Source organism: Oryzias latipes, chromosome 17 (genome assembly GCF_002234675.1).
Source record: "Oryzias latipes chromosome 17, ASM223467v1".
NCBI lineage: Eukaryota > Metazoa > Chordata > Actinopteri > Beloniformes > Adrianichthyidae > Oryzias > Oryzias latipes.
The window spans coordinates 14182007-14205332 of NC_019875.2; the positions used below are offsets into that span (position 1 = coordinate 14182007).

The 23326-nt window shown below is 39.7% G+C and overlaps 1 protein-coding gene across 1 annotated transcript; it reads right to left on the minus strand.

Annotated features, from left to right (window-relative positions):
* Positions 1–1568: 1568 nt before the first annotated feature.
* LOC101163521 (occludin) lies at positions 1569–22825 on the minus strand. The gene is made up of 9 exons (XM_023964903.1): positions 22520–22825; positions 18460–19037; positions 16942–17145; positions 15461–15616; positions 7775–7929; positions 7403–7648; positions 3876–4047; positions 3640–3681; positions 1569–2518 (listed from the first exon to the last, which is right to left on the minus strand). The coding sequence occupies exons 2-9, from the start codon at positions 19009–19011 to the stop codon at positions 2417–2419; spliced, it is 1629 nt and encodes a 542-aa protein (XP_023820671.1). The 5' UTR covers positions 19012–19037; positions 22520–22825; the 3' UTR covers positions 1569–2416.
* Positions 22826–23326: the final 501 nt, after the last annotated feature.

Here is a 23326-nt window from a genome sequence, read left to right on the forward strand (position 1 = left end):
CATATCGCAAGTTTTCTTAATATCGTGCAGCCCTAATTTGCAGGGAAGTCCCAGTGATCATTCATACACACTTTGATTTCACAGACCTTAAATGTGTACAAAAGCTGATGGTCTAAATGACAGAAAAAAGAGTTTCAACTTCACTTGTTTGACTCTTTAAAGCCAAATAGAAACATTAAATGGTTAAATTTAACATGATCAAACTCTTTGAAGAGGAAAAGCTCCAATCCAACATACCTCATACATGCATAGGATGGTAGTTTTCATTACATTTCAGGAAAGGAAGCATTTTTATCGTTTCCATTTTCCCTCCAGCCTAAAGGTCGTCTTGTGTGACCCGGGGGCCATGCCTGGAATCATGCTGCAGTAGGCTTAGATGGCTGGCGCTCATTAGCTGCGTTTTCATCACCTGTGCAGAACTTTCTAGAAATGTCCAAAAACCACTTCAGCAATTACTCTGTTTTCATCAAATCATATTTATGTCAAACACAAACCAACTAAGTCCTCCAAAAACATGGCGACTGATGTGAACAATGATTTACAGCAGATCCATTCTAATCTGCATCTATCAAAGGAGGCGTTATTCAGGCCATGGAGCGGCGAGCTCCTTACATCTGGGAGTGGCTACGGATGAAGCCATTTTAGAATATTTTACAGATGGGCTGTGGATCCAAAAACTGCATGACACGCTCAACTTTGGGTGAGCTGAGTGATGATGCTGGAAATCTTGTGGCGCCCGCTTTGCAGTGCCGAAGATTGTTGGTCACATACTCATTTAATTTGGAATATTTGGATTTGGATATTTGGAAAGAAATCTTAAAAACCAAAAGTTCCAGGTTTTTTTTTAATCTCCTGTCATCTTTGACCTTCAACTCTCACGTCAGATGGCTGTCTCTGAAAAAAAGTGACGGCGTCATAATCGTTGATCTTTTTCCAAAGATCTGTAATCTAGCTCCTTATTTTACACCAAACTGCTTCTATTACCGACAATATAATAAAGCAAACTATCTCTGGATTGCATCAACTGTCGCTGTAAGGTTTTTTCGGCAGCATGAAGGAAGTCAAAGCTAAAGTAAATGTTTTTGTCTTCTTTAAAAGCTGAGTTGTTTACTCATAATGCAACACACAGACAGCAATGGCTTTGTCTTGAGATTTCAGCAAGTGTGTTTGTGAAATTTGTACGTCATTTTTCAGGAACAGAGTTTCTCTGAATGTCCCAAACGCAAGATGAGCAGCATGAAGAAAACAGAACCAGAACATTGAAGCATTTTCCCGCTCCACCAGAACATCTGGCCCATCCAGGTTCAGCTACTCAGACTGACAGTAGAAAGGAAAACATGCTGCTTAACCCTTGTGCTATCTTAGATGACCCCACCCTTACATTGACGTGTTCTCCCTACCATGACAAAGGTGGATAAAGGTGGAAAGATTTCATGTAATCCATGGACAGCAGTGAAGATCACAGATCATTGAAGAAAAAAGGTTCAGAACACTGTCTAGTGGGTCTAGATGACCCAACTCCCAATGTTAAAGTGTCCAGGATAGCACAAGGGATATCAAATCCCAGCTGAGTTGTAACAAAAAAAAAGTCACATTTATTTCAGTATTTGCTGTATGTGGTTAAGAGGTTAAAGTCATGAAATAGAAACGTTTTCTGCTTATAAGTACCTTTACTATAACTCATTTACTTTTTTTTTACTCTGTCAAACACAGACAAGTAATCTATTTGCTACTCACAGAAGTAAATAGTAACTTGCCTGACATTGTGTCAGTCGGTATTAAATGTTCTTCCTCTTGATGCTGCGTTTCTACGTTTCTCAGGAGCCAAACTTTTGTTGTTTCAGGTAAGATTTGACACAAAACCACATTCAGGAGTTGGATTTGAAAGTAAAAGGCTGGAGGAACACAAGACGCAGACAGCTGGGCACTGCAAATGTCTCAAACAGCACAAGTACTGTAATACAATAGTACGCAGTACTGTAAACTAGCAGTATGAGTACCACAAGCTAACAGTATGAGTACTTTAAACTATTATTACGAGAACCTTAAGCGAGCAGTATGAATACCGTGAATGAGCAGTATGAGACTGTAGGAGTAATATTGTAAAATAGTAGTATGTGTACTGTAAGCTGGGAGTACAAATATTTACATTAACAAAATGCGTACTGTAAGCTGGCAGTATGATTATTGTTAATTAACAATGAGTACTGTAGCCTAGCAGTATGAGTACTACAAACTATTAGTAGGAGTACTTTAAGTGAGCAGTATGATTATTGTAGGAGTATAAGTACTTTAAACTGACAGTAGAATCACAAGCAACTGTAAGTTAATAGGATTACTGTAAACTGACAGTATGAGTATTGTAAGCAAACAGTATGAGTATGCTAGAGTGAGTTAGCAGTGTGAATACTATAAACTAGCAAAATCCCTGGTCATACAGTTTCACCAGACTCTTGATGTGGGAAAGCTTCTTCTGAAGGTCTTTGCTTTGTTTCTTCTTTGCTTGATAATCTGCAGACTTAGGAGAAAAAGGGAAAAAAATCAATGTTTGACAGTTTGTTTAAAGTCTGTTTTTTTCTAAGCAGATACCAGTTTTGAGCTTAGATGGTCCTTAAAACACCAAGAGCTGCAGGGGCTAAAAGCACTTTTATTGAAATTTAATCTTGAAACCCCTTACTGACATGTTTTTCAAAGATTTGACAGCATGCCAGAAGCAGAAGTTTACTCCAATTAGAGAGCCTCTTGAAAACACTGCAGCAAATCTACCTCCTGATGTCTCAGGATGTTTGCATGTCTTTCACATCCGGGCTTTTTCCTTCGCAGCTCTATTCTGATAAATGAAAGACTTGGGCAATATCTGAATTTTCCACCCTGACCCCTAACTACTAAAAACTATATAGTGTGGCACTATGTAGTGTCCTGAATTTTCAAAGCAATTCGGACCCCATGCTCACTACTTTCTTGTTTTAAACGGCGGATGTGACGTCATCGATTTCACAAAGTTAAAATCTAATTAATAGGAGCGTTTTGCGATGTCTTCTGAACAATAAAATGTTGTTTTAGTAAAAAAAACATTTAATTACATTTTTTTGGCAAAAAATGTTCCAATGCTATGCATTATGGTCTCTATTCGCCGAGCATCGATGTGCACTGGTTTTTCACAGAGACTTCTGGGAAATTTCCAGGGCACTCGATTTGGGAATTGTAGATTCGGACAGCACTACAAAATGGCAAACGCACTATATAGTGAGTAGGGAAGGAATTCGGACACACGTTTGGAGTAATAGCATTCCGGTCGAGCACAAACGGCAATTATTAATTTCTCCTCCGTGATCAATTTCCAACTGGTTGGCACTTCCGCGAGTTAGACGGGACGCCAAATCTGAGTCCCTGATTGGTCAAAGTTCCACCTGGTTTACCTTTCAATGGTTTAACTTTCAAATTTGTACCAGCGCATTTTGTACGTAGAGCTTGAAAAGGGTCGTAAAAACGCGCATAGCTCCGCATGACCGTGAGAGTTTTGAACACGGGAGCCTGAAACGCTCACGCGTGTTAACATGGGCTTTTCATTTAAAGTGGTCGCTTGAACGTGTGTTGGCGAGGGAGATGTGAACAAAGCTTCAAACATATTTCACTTACCTTTTTTAATTCCTTTAGTCGATTATACTCATCTGCTACACTCTGAAAATTAAAAATAAAATAATTAAATAAAGTTCTACTGACAAAGCTAGCAGTATAGGAAAATCCTGGTTCAATCCTGAAAAAGTCCCAAAACGGAGATATAATTAACTAAAAGTAACATTTTATTTGCATGCTTCAACTATAATCCTGACACACACAAAAATGTTCACATTTTTTTTTTTTTTGTTCTCTACCTGATACTTTAGTGATTCCTCATCCAAAAGGTCCAGCTCTCGACTCAGCTTGTGCATGCGGTCCCCGATGTCATCCAGTGTGGAGCAGAGTCTCTTGTAGTGGGCTAAGTCTGAGTCAAACTCCTCCTTGTACTTGCGGCGCTGCTCATCTGAAGTTATTGCTGGGTACAGCCTTGAGGGTGATACAAATACAAGATGGCAGTATGATTAAAAATGCATTTATTTAAAGCCAGATTTACAATGAACTTTTATGTAACTGCCAAGAGGATAGATAGGCTTTGTCTGGTAAAAGTAGAAGAATATTGTACTGTAAACGGGAGTGGAAGTTGTGGAGGGTTTGAAGTACATATAAGTATGATATTAATTACAGTTTTCTAAGAAATATGGAATATGTATTGATTTAATTGAAGTCTAGTTGATGGGTATATTTTAAAGCATCCACACTTAAAAATACTGATATAGAGCAAAGAATCAAAGTATGTACAGGAGTTACTCGAAGGGCCTATATCGTGCTTTTCTTAAGCCTTTCAGAGTAAACTATATCCATATAAATAATAATAAATTATCTTTGGCACACTAAAGAACAATTCTTAAGAATGAAATGCTAGTTATTTTTGCAGCTCATTTTCCTAGCCAGACGTAAATCGACGTGATCTCCGAGCTTACACAAGCTCAGACACCACAAGCCTTTCGGTCATTTCATGACGTCAACCTCAAGTCGGCCATGGCAGCTTCTCCGCGTCTCTCTCATGAAAACAAACAACATCTAAACTTTTGCAAAGATGGATATACATATTGTGCATATAAAAGAATAGAGTTTTTGCTTCTAGCTCCATGGAGAAAGTGGGTGTGTGTGTTATCCTGGGGGCGGAGCTGGCAGCGCTGACTCTTCCTGGAAGGGGCGGTTCCTCACTGATCTAGATCACAATGTGAGAACTGGGGCTGGGTTGATAATATCAATTACCGTAAATTCCGGACTATAAAGCGCACCCGATTACAAGCCGCACCCGCCCATTTTCACGTGTTTAACCACTTTTGTACATACACAAGCCGCATCGTAATAAAAGCCGCATGTGGTAAACGTCCCGACTCTCAGCATGGGTAAGGTTCACTACCACACTGTGGGAGGAGTCAGCTTTGCCTCAGGCTCATGCATGCAAATACGCCCACATCTGCCAAACAGCATGGACCTCTATTCTGTTCACAAGTTCCTCAGTTATGGTTTATTTATTTATTATTATTTTTTTAAGTTTTTTTTACTTATTGACAATCTAGGTATCACACATAAAATTACAAACAGTAACCATATAATCAACATTACATCCCTCAGTTATGATGAGGAAATTTACATCCGCGATCCCCCATTTCCCATGAGTCTTAGGGGCTAAAGGCGGGGCCAACGCCCGGCTCGTCACACTGTTGTACGTGTTTAAAAATGAGCAAGTAGCAGCAGTGGATGGAGGGGTGAAAAGGAACAGCTCTCCTTCCGCTTGTGTCGCGGCAGCATTATGGTACTAACAGGGCTGGTTAAAAAAAAAAAAAAAAAAGTAAAATAAAGCAGCGGCGACTGAAAAGCGCGCGCCTCGGCGCGCGCGTGCGTCAGAAGTTCCGCGGACGCCTCTGAGCTCCGCGCTCGCCCCGCGCGCTCCCCTTCCTATCTTCTCACCTTTGGCCAGGGCGGCTACAGGGAGGAGGAAATCGTGTCTGTGCAGAGCAATCAGACTTAAAACTGTACGTTTTGTGGATGAGGGGCGGATGCGTTGTTACGTGTGGGAGCCATCAGACTGCCACTGGCCCCGCAGCTCTATGTGAACGAGCAGCAGCCAGGAGAACATGTCTCCAGCTCACACGGAGGCTGTGAGCTTTTCAATGCAAAATTCCGGTGAGTCCTCAGAAACCGTTAAAACGACCACGTGGATTTGTGTTTCCAGTCGTGTCCCGACAAAATAAAGGCTGATGTTATTCCCACATGCGCTGTTCTCTCCGTCACGCAGCTGATCGGCTTTTCCAATCCCGTTGGTGATGGTGGATTTTTTCACGCTGCTTTTAACTTGAAAGCTGCATCATATTGTAGCGGCGATCACGTGCACGTTGGGTCTAACGGCACCAAAGGATTCTGGGATGCGGCCGGGCATGCGTGTTTCGTTTTTTGAACCATGACTGAAGTGTCTAAGACCTGAAGTGACATCCATGCTGGCTGCTTAGTTTGTTGAAAAACAAATGACTTGTGGTTGCTGTTAGATAAAGAATTCAAACCATTCACTGAGTCTGAAAGTCCGTACATGGCGGCCACCAAGAAAATCCATAAATTAGCCGCGTCACTGAATAAGCCGCAGGGCTGTGAGCGCAGGAAAAAAGTAGCGGCTTATAGTCCGAGAATTAAAGTAATCGATCTGAATTGATTCGAGCTTAAAAAACCAATAATCGATCCAAACAAGGAATAGAATTTCCCATAGGACGGCTAATGCTAAAGCTCATTCGACCTAAACCTACATTGCTGACTAAATAAACAGCTTTATATTCTCAGGCATGAATTTTCCAACTTCTTTAAGGAAACATCTTTTTGAAGTAACTATTTGTGGTCTAAAACACAGTATTTCTTGCTCAAATCTTCTGGAATGCAGTGTAATGCTGTAGTGAGAGCTCTACCTGGTGGCCAAGCTGGAACACCTCTAGGGGAGGCAGATCATAAGGATCACACTTTATTTTTGGCACTTCTGCTTTTGAGAAACCATGTAACAATGTATGTATGGTGTTAACAATCTCATCGGTTTATTATTTCACTGATAAATCTTACAGTATGCTAACTGTATCCGATTAATATGAATATATTCAAAACATATATAGATTATTAATGTATTTCTATAAAAAAACACGTTTAAATGTTTTAACCGGGGAAATTCAAAATTGAATCAAATCAAATTGATTCTGTAAATTATGGGTGATACCAGTCGTAGCGAGAACCCGCTCGCTTTTTGAATTGGGAGGGGCTGGTGCTCAGAGAGCAGGTTTTTAGAGGAATACTCAGAAATGCATGAATGGATCAAAACACCACTTTGGGGTTGTTTTTTTTGTGAGGAGTGAACATTATAACACACCTAAAAGCTCAAAAAGTGGATTTAGCACGATACAGACCCTTTAATTCTGCTACTAGTAAAAAAACGTGATTTTAGTTTATTTTTAAAGTAAGTATTCCTAACAGAAACAGCTAAACATAAAAGGCAAGAAAAATGTGCAAAAAATAAAGCAAAAATTAAACATTCTGATTGTTACAGTTCAATTTATTCCAAATAGTACTAGATTGTTATAATCCAATTCAGTCCAAATCATTTCAACAAGGCAACATTACCTAAACTGTTTGGTTTGATACTACATACAGGACATGGAACAAAGGGACTGTGGGACCAGATTTAGTAAGCGCGACCGGCTGTTGTTGCCAGTTGGGTCCAAATACAGATTTGAAAACATTTTCGGCCATGATGGTACTTTCCTAAACACGAAGTTGCAGCTGCAGAGCGTAGACCTACCGGTAAAGGTCATGAGTGTGGTCTCGGTCGAGCTCATTGTCAGTCTCTCCTGTTTCGTACTCGGACTCGACCATAACTTGGGGTGCAAACATGGATTCTCCATCCTTCCTCTTTTTTCTGTTTCCATGATACGGAGGAGGCTTCCTGAAGTTGTCCTCCTCCTCGGAGCTGCTGGAACGAATCGCAGCCTTGCTGCTGTGATGCTGACTTTCCGCACCAGAGCTCGTTTTGATGTCTGCAAAGACACTACCAAGAAAAAGTAATTACTGCAGGATCCAGAAGAATTCCACTGGCAGTTCAAGTTTTAATCTTGTGCCTTTCACTCCAGGAAGTCTCCCAAGAGACTTATAGTGCACGAGGCTCTCAAATTACCTGTTGCTTTTAGAACATTCCTCATTGTGGACACCAAGGGTTCCTTTTCCAGAGGAAAACCCACTGTCCTCTGCCTTCAGACCAGATGCTGCTCTCTCTGATATAACTACAGTGGGTGCCCGCTGGGTGCTGTGCACCTCACCAACGTGGTTCATCTGAAACATCGTTAGAGAAAACACATCATGCTTGGCTTATGGGACATTTTGGTGCAGAAAATGGTGAAGAAAATGCCCCGAATTCTGCAGAAATCCCTACTGTGCTGCATTTGCTGTAATTCGGAAATTTGTTAGGACTTAAGTTTTGATGTAACGACAGAAAGCGTGAACATTAGGGGGTGTGCATCTTTCTGTCTCACATGATTCAAAACACATATTGACGCATGGTCCACGAATCCATACATAAAAGATTCAACTAACTTTGTGGTCATTAAATAAAGTCCAATTTTTTTTACCTAAATGGAAAAGAATAGATATTAATGTTCATTTGGCATTTATAAAAATATAAATAAATGCATTAAAATAAGTGCATGCCTTTTAAGGGTCTATATCATGCAAAATCAACTTTTTTTTAGCTTTTAAGGGTACTATAATGTTCATTCCTCACAATGAACAAACCCAAAGCAGATCCATTCACACATTTCTGAGAATTCCTCTAAAATTCTACTCTCTGAGCACCTGCCCCCTCCCAATCCACGAAAACGAGTGGGTTCTCACATTGTGATGTAGATAAGTGAAGAACATCCCCTTCCAGGAGGAGTCTGTGCTGCCAGCACCGCCCCCAGGTTAACATACACACACTCACTTTGCAAATCCATCTTTTCAAAAGTTCGGATGTTGTTCGTATTCGTGGATGAAATGCAGACAAGGTGCCGAAGCCGGCTCTAAATTGACGCCATGAAATGGGGGGCACCCACAAGGAGCGAAAGGCGGTCATCGAGTCGTCTTACTTCTGGGTAGGAAAATTAGCTGCCAAAATAACTCATATTTTATTTTAAAAATCATTCTTTAGTGTGGGAAAGGTAATATATTATCACATACTGTGTATGGATATAGTTTACACTCAAAGGATTAAGAAAATCATAATATAGGCCCTTTAATAAATGATTGTTTCTTTTTTTTTTAAGGTCATCAACCTAACTACCCTATTCACGAAATAAAGAAAGTGAACCAGTTGATTCCATATCCTCAAGCAAATCTCATTCACCTTCAGCAATTCTAATTGACCCAACCTGGTAGTGATTGGTAGTGAGACACGACAGGAATAGAAACGGAATAAGTTAGCCAGAAATTGATCATTTATTTCCCGATTGATTTTGTACCTTTTTATCCATCATGTTTATATCTGTGGTTTTCACCCGATGTTACTGTTACTCTCACTAGCCGTGCTAACTGGTGTTCAAGCGACCACTTTCAATGAAAAGTCTATGTAAATGCCAGTAAACCTGCGTGTCGGGCTTTTGTATTCAAAACTCTTGAATCAACGTGTTGCTTTGCAATTTTTTAAAGTCTGTATGTACAAGCTGGGCTTTCAACCAGTTCAACTCGAACTTTCAACTGCCTGAAAGCTAAACAGTTCAACTTTGACCAATCAGAGACTCTGATTTGGTTGTAACATGTGGGTAGTGTTCAATTATTTTATATATCGGAATAGAGCTGTTAAAGAAAAAGCCTGCAGCAAGATTTATGAGATTTGCACCGCTTTGACATTTCTCACCAAGACTCTTCCAACTGTAGGTGGCAGACACGCGCTAGTAAACAGTAGAAAAACAAACAAAGAAGAAGCTCCTGTCGGGTGTGAAAACCGTATGCTAAAAGCACGTTTATGAAACCACATATAGCGGAATCTTGAACATAGCTAGATCGATTATTTTTCCATACATATCTACATCCTTTACATCTCTAGTAAAAATACAAACCTGAAATAGTGAAACCAGAAGACTGCATGTGGTTATGGATAAAAACAGAAAAAAATCCTATTTCAGTAAATAGAAGACAGTTTTGATTAGGTGGGTTTTGAGTCTGGAATTGAAAGTCTAGAGTGTTAGTGTTCCTAGTGTTGAGGGAATTCCTTCATTCTGAGCTGAGCAGAGAACACATTCATGAAATGGGTTGCAGGGATCAGGCTGAGATGGTGATGTGGAGAAGGTTGGATCGAAATAGGTTTCATATGACTGAAGAAAAACAGAAGGAATTTCTGAATTCAAATGAAAGCCAATAGAGCCGCTGTAGGATGGGGGTCATATAAAGGACAGAGGGGCTCTGGTGATGATACAAGCAACGATTTATGGGCTGGTTGAAGATTGTATAGGGTCAAAAGGTAAAGAGTTATATTGGATCATGAGGTGTCTTTAACATGCTTAAAATAGAAACCACAGTCAAAACAAATTTCGCCTGCTTCCTCTTGACATATATTTTATATATAAAAACCTTGAACTAATTCTGTCATGAATGATTTCTTCAGAGTCCCTTGGTTAGAAAAAGATGTGTGATTGTCAGCATTATTAATGCAGACAGACAGACTCAATGACAAGCGCAGATCAAACACAAACATGCAAACACACACAAACATGCGTCACTCTGACTGGGGACTATTTGACAGCTCCACAAACAGCCGATGAGCTGAAGTCTTTTCCTCCAGGATCATTACGGATTCACCTCCAACCATTTCAATAGGCAGCACCTCCATTCCACTTTATAGGACTTTTCCTGCTTTGGCTTAGATCAATCTTATCAACCAGTCTAGGTTTCAAACAAAAGGAGATGGCTTCATTCAAATATCGAAGGCTTTATTCCCCAGGACACACATAAAACAAATGGATTTAGCTTTAGCGGCAAAAAGTTTGAGTAACAGTTATGGATTTTTGAGGGGTTTGTATCAATATCTTTAATATCATAATGTTTGAACAAAGTATTTCAATTAAGTGTGGTATTGAACCAGAACCAAATAAATCAATAAATTTAAAATTTAAATTTAAAAATGCCAAATGCTTTTGAATGAATGTGCCACATTTGAAAATGCCAAATTCAAAAACATTTGAAGATGTTTCATGACTTTATGATACTGACTGCAGATTACAATACGTCACTTGAAAGAAAACGTTGAGTGTTCTGGATAGGTATAGTACTGGTTTCTATCATATTTGGAAAAAAGAGATGACTGTGTGTTTTTGAGTTACCAGAAATGAGACAAAATTACATGTGGAATTCCACAAGGCTCTAGTTTGGGTTCTCTTGTGCTTTTCTTTTTGTTTTTGATACAGGAAGCAAAATGGAAATGTCTTGGCAGAGAGAAAACAACATTTTTTTTTCAAAAATGTGTTAGTTGGTTAAAATATGATTCAGCTTCTGAAATGAGCTGCAATGGATAAACAGACCAAAATGTTTCACTGCACTTAAAAAGGATTTTTTTTTTTGTAAAAGTTAGTCAGCTTTGAAAAACAGGACAGAACACTTTTGCTGGGCTCCTCTAAAACTAAAAATTGGTTGACGACAGTCTAGTCCTCAGGTCTTTTGAGGGATTTGCTTATTAGTGAAGCAATTAACGACAGAAGTCCATAGACTTTTGTTGGACTGTAAATCACCTAAACCTCTCTGAACTTAAACTTAATTGAAATAGGTGCATGTCCCCCAGTGTTCCAAAAAATATTGTTTACCAAGAAAATTCTGTCTTAAAATGTACTGTAAAAATGTTCATATAAATGTTGTTTTAATACAATTATAAATTAAATTTAAATTAAATTTTTTTTTGCCTGTTTTTGGCAATTATAAAATACCAAGTCCCATGCATTCATTTGGGCCTGCCCCTCTTATGAATCATACTGTAACAGGGTAGACGGCCTGATCCCCTCATGTGGTCACTGATGAAATTGACAACAACTGCCAACTGCAGGATCACTGAATTGCAGCCGCCTGCGCAGCGGCAGCCGGGCAGTAATCAATTATAAATTGATAGCTTCTTCTGGTGTTTGACTTTTTCTCTGACAAACTGCTTTGTATTGTTGTGGATTGTAAAAAAAAAAAAGAAGTGTTGTAGCGGATTGAGTCGGGCTGGGTGGCTGTTTGGGTTTTGCTAATGTCTGGAGTTCAGTGAGCGCACCAGGCAAAAACACTCGTCGGCCCTGGGCTCTGTCATTCAACCATAGACCTTCAACCTGTTGTCAGGGGTTTTAGGGAAATAAATGAAGTGGAGGTGGGGCATGAGTCAGAATTAAGGTGTTTGAGAAGCATGGCTCCACTAAAAATAAAAACAAAATAGACTAAAAAACAATGTTTGGGGAGCGCTTCTGTTGCTGATGCTGAGAGTTTTTGGTGTGAGATGTAAGGTGTTGGTTACAGCCAATAAAGAGACTTAAAACAGATAAAGTTTCTGCGTCTCAATGCGAGAAAGGGAGAGAGGATACAGTATATTCTTCATTATCTCGTTAGTACATAACAGACAATCAATGTCTTTATCACGAGATAACGGTAAAAAAGTTTATAAACTAGGGTAGGCTGTTTTCAGCCTCCGTACTATCTTGTCTCTACCTTCTATTTTTAGTTTTTAAATTGTGTGTTGCTTTGTATTTTAATTGGTAACCCTGCTAGCCTTCTCTAATAACCTAAAACAACATATCCAAAGTAAATCAGAACATTCATCATGAGGCAGGATTTTTAAAGCAGTAGTTTTCTTTGAGTCCTATGTTAAAAAGTAGCCAGATTCTAAACTTCCAGCAACTTGTTGCTTTATATTTTAGGATTTGAACCCCCTTCCCTTCTATAATTACCCTCCTATCCCCCCCTCTCTAACATCCCTCTCTCTTCTTACCTCATTTTCTTTTCCGTCCGGTCCAACAAAAAAACTGTTACAAATATTATTAATATAGATAAATTTAGTCTAAATTACAAAAGGGAGTTTATATAAATATACATCTGGTGTGTCAGAAAATTCATAACCCCTGTTGTAAAAGTAAATATATGTCAAACACAAGAAGCCTTCAGCTGTAGTCTGTTTGCTCAGGACAAGTAAAAAAAAAAAAAGAAAAGCCAGATTTAATCCCGAAAATGAAACAATTTCCATCCAGATCTGTTTCTGTGTACGTTGCTTTACTTTCTATTTATGGAAATCATGTTTAATAGGAGATGTCAACTTTTATATTAAGAGGTGGCAGACTGGGTTTGGTGCTGACGACAAACCATCCTCTCTGCTGACATTTTGCGCTAACGTTTGAGTGCTGGGATCCTTCTTCAAAGGGAAGAACAGTGAGGGAATATTTCCAAATCCAGTCACTCTTGATTTTAGTAAAGCTTTGTGTAATGTTAGCCTCTGTTATTTTTAACAAAGTAATCTGTTTTCTTACAGAAATAAATATTTTCCGCAATATTTTTTTTCCCAAGGAAAATTGCATTTCTTGAAAAAACAAGGCTCTGGAGGGGTTTGCTCAAAGTGTCACTTAAGCTACAATCATCAGCTACCACTAAAGCTTGTCTAATAAGTTTTAAAATTTTGTCAGAACAACAGTTCACCATTTCCCGTTTGTCAAATTTGAACTGAGGCTCACAGTCCTTCCTTAAGTCACTTCAAGGAGAAAAAAATCAGCAAATTCTTCCTAGAATATCAAAGACCGCAAGGGTTCTGTGCCTCATAAGATCTAGATTCTTTGGAATGCATCATTAATGACTCCATGTGTTTGCCCTATTTCTGTATCACAGTATAGAGCCACTGCAGATGTGTGTGTGTGCGTGCATGTAGAAAAAGCAGAGGGAGTGACACGGATCTAATAGCGGTGCTGCAGGACTGCTCTGTAGAATCTGACATGTCGGTTTACACAAACATGACAGTGATACATTTCTGTGTCTAAGACCAGTTGAATTCCATGTTAAAATATAACAATGTATTTTTTTAAGGAGGCAACAATGATTATGTCACCTACTGATATGTTTTGCAGTTTAAAACTAAAAAAAAAAAAAAAACTACCAAAGGAGAGCAACATGCAGTTATTCTGGTCAAAACAGTTTTCCCCTCTATTTTTCTCCTTTTGCCTTATTAAGTTATGGCACAAAAAAACACAAGGAAATGACTTTTTTCCCCCCATACTGTAATGTGTGGAAACCCTTTCAGACCCTGAATCATTTAGTGCTGCCTCGCTCAGTGAGGATTCACACATCTACTCAGAGACAACCCAACCCTTTTTTATACATTATACATGCCACATAAATTATATATGCCGCCCTGCGAGGCAGGCATCTTCCCTGACATCAGAATAGGGCCCACACTTGCTGAACAATGGGTGGAATGTAGGTCAAGACCTTGACGGTTAAATTGAGTATGTTTCCTTTGTTCTCCGTCCATCACTCAGCGATGTGGCGATTAGGCCTGACGGGATAATCACTGCCCAACGCTACATTCGCCTAACCGCTGTGCTGGGCAAATAGCGGAGAAGTCTGCAGCAGCACGACTACCTGTTCCATGCTGAGGCGCTCCAACAGTGGGAAGAGGTGGAGCCTTTAAAGTTGCAGGAAACCTTTAATGCTGCCTTCACAACGGGCTCAAACTCTGTAAAATTGAAGTCTTATTTTGTGTTTAACAGTTAAAAGTGTTAACTGATCTGTGCTCATAAGGACGTTTCAATCTGAAAAAACAGAAAACTGAAATTCAGTACTGCTTTATTTACTTATTTATTATTTGTTTATGTAATTGTTGACTGATTGAGTTTTATTTGTCATTTTGTACAGAAAACAATAATACAGTACTGTTAATAGTATAGTGTAATAGTGTAGGACATGTTCCATACAAATTTACTACAGAGGAAGGAATGTACTTGAGGAAGTTATACTCTACTTGTTTATACCAGGGTCCTTGATCATCTTATTTTGTGTAATAAAATAAAATTTTAAAAATTCAGATAGAAATTTTTTATTTTTTATTTCTGACTCAAAATGGGATTGGCTACCAGACACCTACAATTTGCACGTGCGTGCACATGTGCACGTGCACTGAGGTTGCGGCCCAACCTCAGCCAGACTCTGTCTTCAGTGGTAAATTGAGTTGGAAACCCCTAAATGATCACTGCTATACCACAAAAAGAACAAAAGTAACAATTATAAGCATTTTTTTCTAGGAATCAATCAATAAAAATTACACTTTTTTTTATTTGTTTTTTGACAAAAACATTAAAGATAAAAAAAAGTCACAAAAACAGGCCTCAAGGCAGGATTGTGCATGTTTTTGTAGAAAGAATTTGTGATAAATTGACAGTTGCTTGACTCATAATACAAACTAGCACGATATTTATTCAAAAACACTCACTGTAATTGTTTCACAATAAAAGATTAAAGCTATGTAATTGAATAGAATAATTTGTTTTTTTAAGCAATCCTAGAAACAGGTAGATCATCAGTGAACTATAATGGGACTGAAAGTAAGAATTCAACCTAAAAGGGTTGATCGGAATTGTCAGCAGACCAGCAAATACAAAACTTTGTGCCAACAGAACAATATGTAAACTTTGAACCTGAGCTGTTTCCTGACATATAACACAGTCTTCTCTTATCTTTAGCCTGGTTAATCATCTGCCAGAGTGAAACTTGGGAGTGCCAACCGCTTCTCTCAATCAACTCAGCTTCTTAGTACGTTAAACCCTCCATCAGGACCTAATATTTCCATAAAAATGAGCCTCCTGTATTTACTCATTGAAACATGCGTACTGACCCAGACGTTTTGACCATCAGCTGGCCTGACTCCCGGCTCGTCCCAGACAATGTTGCATTTTCCATGGCGCCAAATCTTGCTTCGGGTCTTGTAGGCGTAGTAGGCGGAGAAGGACAAGGCCAAAACCACCATCAGACCTAACGCAAATGCCACCGCCTGTGCAAACAATAGTGCAAAGTTATTAGAGCTACAATCGGCCAATTGATCAAACTAAAAGTTTTCTTTACACTAACTAAATAACGTGAAATGTCTCATTAGTTTTGTTTGGCTTCAAAGCAATGAATCCATTAGCATGTCGCAAACTGCTTTTTTTGATTGAGATGACTGTTGGAAGGAGGAAAAAATCTATTGAAAGCAGATGTTACGTTTTTGTGATGAGTCTCATTCTGCTGCCTTTTTCTTCGTTTTCATCGGTTCTTAGGGAGTTGCTCCTCTTCTCAGTTGTCCAATTGCACTCTCAGCAAAGAAATTGCACTGAAAGTCCTCTAATTTAACCTGTCGGCCATTTATGATAATTAATATTTGTAAAGTTAAAGTAGTTTTGCCTAACTGGAATGAACTGGACTCATTAAGAAAGTAACAAACTTGAATTTTTCAGACTCAATTGAATTATGACTACCATAACTAATTTCAATTTCGCTTTGTTTTATGTTTTTCTTGTCATTTTTTAGATGAACTGAACAAAGCTGGATTCAACTGAACATGATTACCCAGGAAAAGGGAGTTTAGGGTTATTGCTGGTGCAGAGAAACTATAGGTAGAAACAATAGGGCAAAGAAAGAGGGGCGGAGTCGTGTGGCAATTTGAATGGGAACTAATGATTCAAGTTTCCATTAATAAGAAACAACACTTTTTGAAAATATCAAAATCCCTAAAACATAATAAAGTTTGATGCTTTTGTAAAAAAAATATAATAGATTTTGCCATTATCAATTTAAGGTCAATATTCTACTATAAAAGCAAAGGGATCTTCTTGACTTTATAAAATTATGCCAATAAGTTCATCTTAACTATAAGCCATGAAAGAATGTAAAAATTGATACACTTAGCTCATTTAATTGGGATAACTGCTCTTTTTTTTTACTAACAGCCTAGTGGATGGTGGAGGGATTGCAGGTCCATCCATTTTCTAAACACGCCCTATCCCTTTTGGGCTCACAGGGTTGCTGGAGCCTATCCTGGTTACTGTTGGGTGAAGGCAGGGTATATCCTAGACAGTTTGTCACAGGGCACACAATCACTCCCACACACACCTCCACACCTAGGGGACACTTTAGAGTATCTAATTCGCCTATAAAGCATGTCCCTGGACTGTGGGAGGTAGCTGGAGTGCCTGGAGAAAACCCACGCATGCACGAGAACGTGCAAGCACTGAGGCGAGAGTGCTAATCACTGCGCCACCGTTCAGGTGTTTGACCTAAATCTGAAAGCAGTGCAGTTAAATATAAGAAAATATGGCAAAGCTGAAGACTTATCGTGACCTCTTCAGGGTCCATATAGCAGTAGTGGTGCAGAAATTGATTGTACATGGGGAACCCTCCTGGAAAACCGGCCCCCACGCTCCCGCTGAGGCTGGGGCTGCCCTGGATGTTCTGACACATCATCAGCATGGGGTTGTACAGCATGCTCTGGGAGCTCTGGGACATCGGGTTCACGCCGATCACAAATATGATATCAATGATGCCCTAGGAACATCAACAAAAACAAGTGAATCCATTCTCTGTCATCTTCAATGAAGCTCACCTGAACAGCTGGTCTGAGCTCAGTTTTATCTTGCTCCTCTTCTATCCCATGTTTCTTTGACTGATGTTGTTTTTGTGTAATGGCTGACCATGGCATGACATCGATAGAGAACTTTAAGAATGAATTTTCAAATAAAATCTTCATATTATCCTTATATCACTATTGATCAAGCAGAAAACCTTTCTTTTCCACTTTCTTTTTTAAGAGGATAGAGGAAAGGCAAGAGAAAACCTGATAACATGCTCACTCCTGATTGGAATGAGTGGTTGTCATAGAAATGTAGAGTCAGACTGACACGGACCAATCATGGCTTACTGAGGATGTCTGATTCCAACATGGCGACGGACATATAAAACAAAAACTGGCAACTGAATCGACTTCATTTGGTTGGAACCAGAAGCACGGCATTTTCTAACGCTGACGTCACATTCGCTCAGTCCTGTTCTCATATACAGTCAATGGTCTGCATGTGGTATGTAGGTGCCAAGACAAACTAATCTCTGATTGTCTCATTTCCGAATTTCAAACAGCAAGGCTGCACATAAGAGACACACGGAGCATACATCTTCCACATGAATAACACTAAAACCAACTAACCCTAAGCCCTTAACCCTATGACCTTCCAGCTACACACTGAGTTAGTTTCCAACTTTTGGGGAATTTGCACTATTTCTGACTCACACTGTGGGCTGTTTGTTTGCCTACAATCTGCAGAACTTTTGGTTTACTTTAGCTTCTTGGTTAGCAGAAAGCCTGTGTGCAGTCAAACTGAAGTGAACTGCAAACAAGTTCGTTTGCAAGTGAACGGAGATCCGTTCATTTAACCGTTGAAAACAACAGCTTTGGCTCCAGTCTTGACATTCTTTCGTCTACCGTAAGTCTTCAACCGTTTACGCAATTAACGTAATTCCAGCTGATTCTAAAGCAGAGAAAAGCAACACTTTACAGTGGTGAAGTACTAAGGCGATCAACATATATCAGGTGATCCGGTAAACGGTTGAAGAGTTACAGGATGTCAAAGAGCTTGCGTTATTTAGAGGTCGCCGGTGACATCTTCGGTGTTAAAAGGTTAAAGGAACCAGATCTTTCCTGATGTGCCCCTATGCCAAGGTTTAGCTGAGTACACACTTGCCAAATAAGGCAGACAATCCAAGAAAACCCTGGCACAGACCAAAAAAAAAAGGCCAAGCATGCCTAGTTGTGTAGAAACTAATGATCAACACTTCTTTCTTCATGTTTTGACAAGCGACACTCACCTGAAGGACAGCCAGGATGATATCACAAATAAAGATGATGAGGTAAAACCTGCATCCTCGCATGATCCGGGATCGCGAGAAACTCCCCACCAGGAACCCCAATGAAACCAGGAAGTTGATGGCAGCCACCGAGATCATGGCCGACTTAGCCGACAGTGGTGTCATGTAGGATCCGCCGTAGCCGTAGCTGCCTCCATAATAACCTGAACCCACTCCTGTAACAGAGCCTGATGTGCTCCCAACCCCGAAGCCCCCATACCCAAACCCATTTGTGTCCCACACCAAGGTCGAAGCCACACAGGCGAAGATTATGAAACACATGAGCGCCGTGGCTCCTTGGAAAATTTTGACAAAACCAGGAGGCGAGAAGTAGTGGTAGAAGTGTTGAGGCCTCCCCTCTGCGCAGTACGAGTTAGGAGGGAGATCATAGCGGTAAGGGGCGTGCTGACTCTGGAGAGAATGGACACTTCTTGGAGGATAGAAACTGTGGGACGTGGCGCTGTAAGGCGGGCTGTACAAAGGGGGGCTGTCGTAATACCGAGGCTCATACATGGTCCAACTGAAACGTACGAACGTACCTGGAAAACAGGGAAAAAAACATGAATCAAGTTTGTGTTTCTTGCGTCGGAATATCAAAATAATCGATGCCTGTTTTACACTGATCCATCTGCGGTGTGTCTCCATTGCATTGACACAAAAAAGAAATGTTCACTGTTCAAACAGAATGGTTGCATTGTCTTCGTCTTGTCTGCGTCTGACGTCCGTCCCTCCGCAACGCAAGAGTTCTATTTCTAGTCCATCGACATATTAGTTTGCGGCAAAAATGACAGAGAAACGGGAAACAGGTCCGGATTTCAAAATAAAAACTTTAGCTGTACTTTCAAAACCAAAATGTATAAAATTCAATTTTAATATTTAAGGTGACATCCACACACGATAACGCACATGAACACTGCAGATAACACAGTTGGCCATTCCGAAAATGGTTGTCAAAGTTGAATTTAGGAAGTTTAAAAACAGAATATCATTTATGACACAAAACATGCATTTACAAGGACTGAGTGAGGAAGGAGAACGCATGGGGCCTGATTGACAACGTTTTGGATGTTGAAAACACACAGCTTTGCAAACAGTCTTTAGGAGAAAAGGTTGAACCGTTAACGAAGCACCCATGAGCATAGAAGACCACGAGCGAAGAGAACTGAACAAACCACTCTTCCAGAAGCCAAGGGGGATGGGGGCGGACCGGAGTCGCAACAGAAACAATGTGAACTTACTGATAATCGTGAGACGGATTCCCCATGCAACACAAGAGAGAAGCACCGGAGAAGGACCAGTGCCAATCAGGCATAACTAAGATGGCTACAGAAAAAGGAAAAATAGGTATATTCAGACAGTAATTTTTAGGGAACACCTCCCTTGCCAAACTTTTCTCCTCCCTCTCTCTCCGGTATCGATGACCTGCACTTCATCACTTCAGAGGAACTCAACCTGACATGATCAATTATTCAGACATGAGGCAAGCCGGGGCAGCCAAGCGTATTGTTTACTGCAGGGAAGAACACAACTACGCCGGGGCCCTGCTGAGTGTCAGCCCTCCGGGGGAAAGTGGGGAGCTCGCAAATCAACCCAGTCAGGTGTGACATAACTGTGTGGGGCTTTTGATCAATAGTGTATCAGTGTATACATTTTGAAAACTGGTGTCACAGAACAAAGAAAAAGAAAAACAAAACAACTGCAAAAAAAAAACAACCCTAAAGGCTCTTAGATAAATCATATCTGCTCTGAGGCCTTCCAAAGCAGGGGTTCCCCAGTTTTTCAGTGACGACCTAATATGGCAAAAAGCTATTCCATCACACCAATATTTTTGTTAATACTAACTTAAAACCACACTTAAAGTCCCACTCAGATCATCTTTTGAGCTATTTTGAAAGGGTTCCTAGTAGGGGTGTGCCAAAAAATCGATATGGCGATATATCGCGATATTTAGTCCCGCGATAGATTCTCGAGACATCTTCGTCAAGTATCGACCTTTTATTTACGTTTAAAGACGATTTAAAACTTTATATTAATCATCCTTTGGGAAGACAATTCTTCGGAGGGTCGATAGGGGCAATCGTTGCGAGATTGGCTGTTGTGGGCGGACGAAGAAGAATACACATTCAAACAAAGATGGCGGCGGGAAAAACAATGAGAAACGAAAGAAGCAACTTAAAAGACGCGCTGGCAGCATGGAAGCTGCATCAACGGAGTTGTGAGAGAAAGCCGTGGCTGTTGCTGACCTGAAGCCAACACAACCCGGGGCGGATACTTTTTTTCCAGACGAAGCTATCGCCGTCTTCTGCGAGACAGAGCAGCGGCAATACAAACGGAAAACGGCCCCTGCAGCGAGGTGGAGATCGAGGAATTTCATTTTTTATTGAATGCATTAGAGCCACGCTTTGACATTCCCTCTCGGAAATACTGAAAAAAGGATCCCTGCACTGTACGCCCAGACCAGAGCTATGTTTGAAATGGAAACAGCAGAAAGAATGGTATTCCTGCCCATAGACCCCCCTTCTCCTCAAAGCGGCGGTAGACGAGCGGCGACTTGACGCTAAAAAGCCTGTGGTTCTCCAGAAAAACATGAACATTTAAACATACATCGCATACCGCTTTTCACCAAACGTTTTGTTCAAAGATGTTTACTTTTAGATGCACTTTAAGTTCTTCATGTATTTTATCCCTGGTCATTAATTTTGAAAGCAGTTTAAGTCTCAATAACTTAAAGGAAAGTTCCTAGCTACTTGATTTTATTTTTCTGGGAGAATTTTATTTTTGTTTACACAACATTTGCACTAAATGGTGTCATTTATTTTTAACAAAGACACTATGATTTGTACACAGAATTAATATCTGATTTACAGCTATTTTTTTAAATTAAGCAATGGCTATGGTTTTGTTTTTCAAAGGCTAATACCAATGTGTCTGGCAGCTTCTTGACTTATTCATTTTTTATCCTTTTTTTGTACTACATAATGGCACTGCTGTTAATGTTCACTATTGTTTAAACCAAATTTTACAGATACTTCCAAATGAAAATTGTCATTGTCAAAGACAGAGTATTACTGATTTCAGCAATGTTACACAGAAGTCTGTTATTCATTACACCAAATAGGACACAAGCTGTTTATTATCATGGTGTTTAAAAAATAAATGGGGAAATATTTTCCCAAAAAGTTTTTCAAGTTCTTCTTTTTTTTTTAAAGTTTGATATATCGTGCGTTGTTAGAGACCAGATTATCACAATATCGCCATATTGTGATAGTATCGTTATCGTGAGCAATGTATCGCAAATCGTATCGTATCGTGAGGTACCCAGTGATTCCCAGCCCTAGTTCCTAGTAGTCTTTTAATTAATCTAACTGTATGTTCAACCTTATAGGCCGCACCAGATTATAAGGCTATGCTAGGAATGGTTTATTTTAAAACTTTTGTCATATTCAAGACGCATCGAACTATACGGCGAGACAAAAGAGTCAGAGATAAGTCCATCAGTCAGACTTCACTGCATTCACAGCAGCTTTAGAACTTGATCGCCATGCTACTGGGCAATACAAAAAAGAAAAAAAAGAACTGGGATTTTGAAAGAGTGCTGTGTACCTCTCAAAATCACTTTAACATCAGTAACCACAACCAAAATTTTAATTTTTGATAGAATATAAACTTCCAGATGGGTCAATTTATGAAATAAACATTTATTTATTTGTTTGAAGTATAAAAAAGCTGCTAGACTAAAATGTGTTAAAAAGTCTTAAAAGCAAGGGGGGCTGTTGCCGATCCGGTAGCGACAGAAGCAAATGGGTGTGTGGCCCCAGAATGTTAAAGTCCGCCCCTGCGGACCTGACTGAAGCCCAAACACACCAGACGTAAAACAGCCTGTCGGTTCCAACTTAGGAGTTTATGTGATAAATGGGAGCCTTTTTCAGGTTTTTAAATTGTGCACCTCCTGTTTGGATCATTTAGTTCTCATAGAAAATTACATAAAGGAATCGAATAAAACGGAGAGAGTCGACTTTACCGGCCGAGGATCATGGACTTCTTCGACTTTTGCTCTTACGCCTCCTCATGTCTGACATGATATCTTCTGCTTCATTCCTCTTTTGATTCCTCATGAAGTTTCTCTTGCTGTTGTCATGCCCTGTAAGCGTATAAACTCGCGTGAAAACTCCCCGGTGAAACGTCCACGACAAATGCCGCCTCCAGCCCCGGTCCTATTACACGCGCGGACAGGTGTGAAGGGCCATAACAGTATGGCAAGCAAAAAAGATCATAAATCGCCAGGAAACCCACCGTGATAAAAAAAAAAAAAAAAAACTAATCGAAACGAGCACGTGAGATTTTGTGTTTATTTAAAACAAATGTTGTATTTGTTTAAACTGAAAGGAAAATATACCAAGCACATAATTAATTTAATGATATTTTGGCAGCCTGGGGGTTAGCCCCTCTTGCTCCCCCTCTGCAAATGACATACCAACTGGGTCGTTACAATGTAAGAATGTCTTTTTAAGCAAGAATTTTTTTTTTCAAAAACTCCTTTTTTAAAATGTCATTTGAGACCCTGGGCTATTTCTGTTAACTTTGCAACATGTCTTCTTTTCTGTCATATTCTTACACACATGTGAGTTTATGTCTAAGAAAACAACGTTGATTTTATTACATTGCACTTAATGTGATCAAAGGTCAAAAAAGCAGAAGCCTTTACTGGATTCACTTTGACAATTGGCATAAAAAATTTGGATTAGAATTACAAGTACAAAGCCCAAAACTATATGTAGCAGACCGACATTTGTAAAGAGATAATTTCTCCTTCACTTTTTACAGAATA

Bases quoted from the DNA above. Each gene is read 5' to 3' on its own strand.
- LOC101163521 (XM_023964903.1), bottom strand. From the start codon at position 19,011: ATGTATGAGCCTCGGTATTACGACAGCCCCCCTTTGTACAGCCCGCCT. The intron at 17,146-18,459 runs GTGAGTGTCGCT...TGATGTTCCTAG, and splicing joins TCATCCTGGCTGTCCTTCAG to GGCATCATTGATATCATATT. The intron at 3,682-3,875 runs GTAGAGAACAAA...TTTAATTTTCAG, and splicing joins AGGAATCACTAAAGTATCAG to AGTGTAGCAGATGAGTATAA.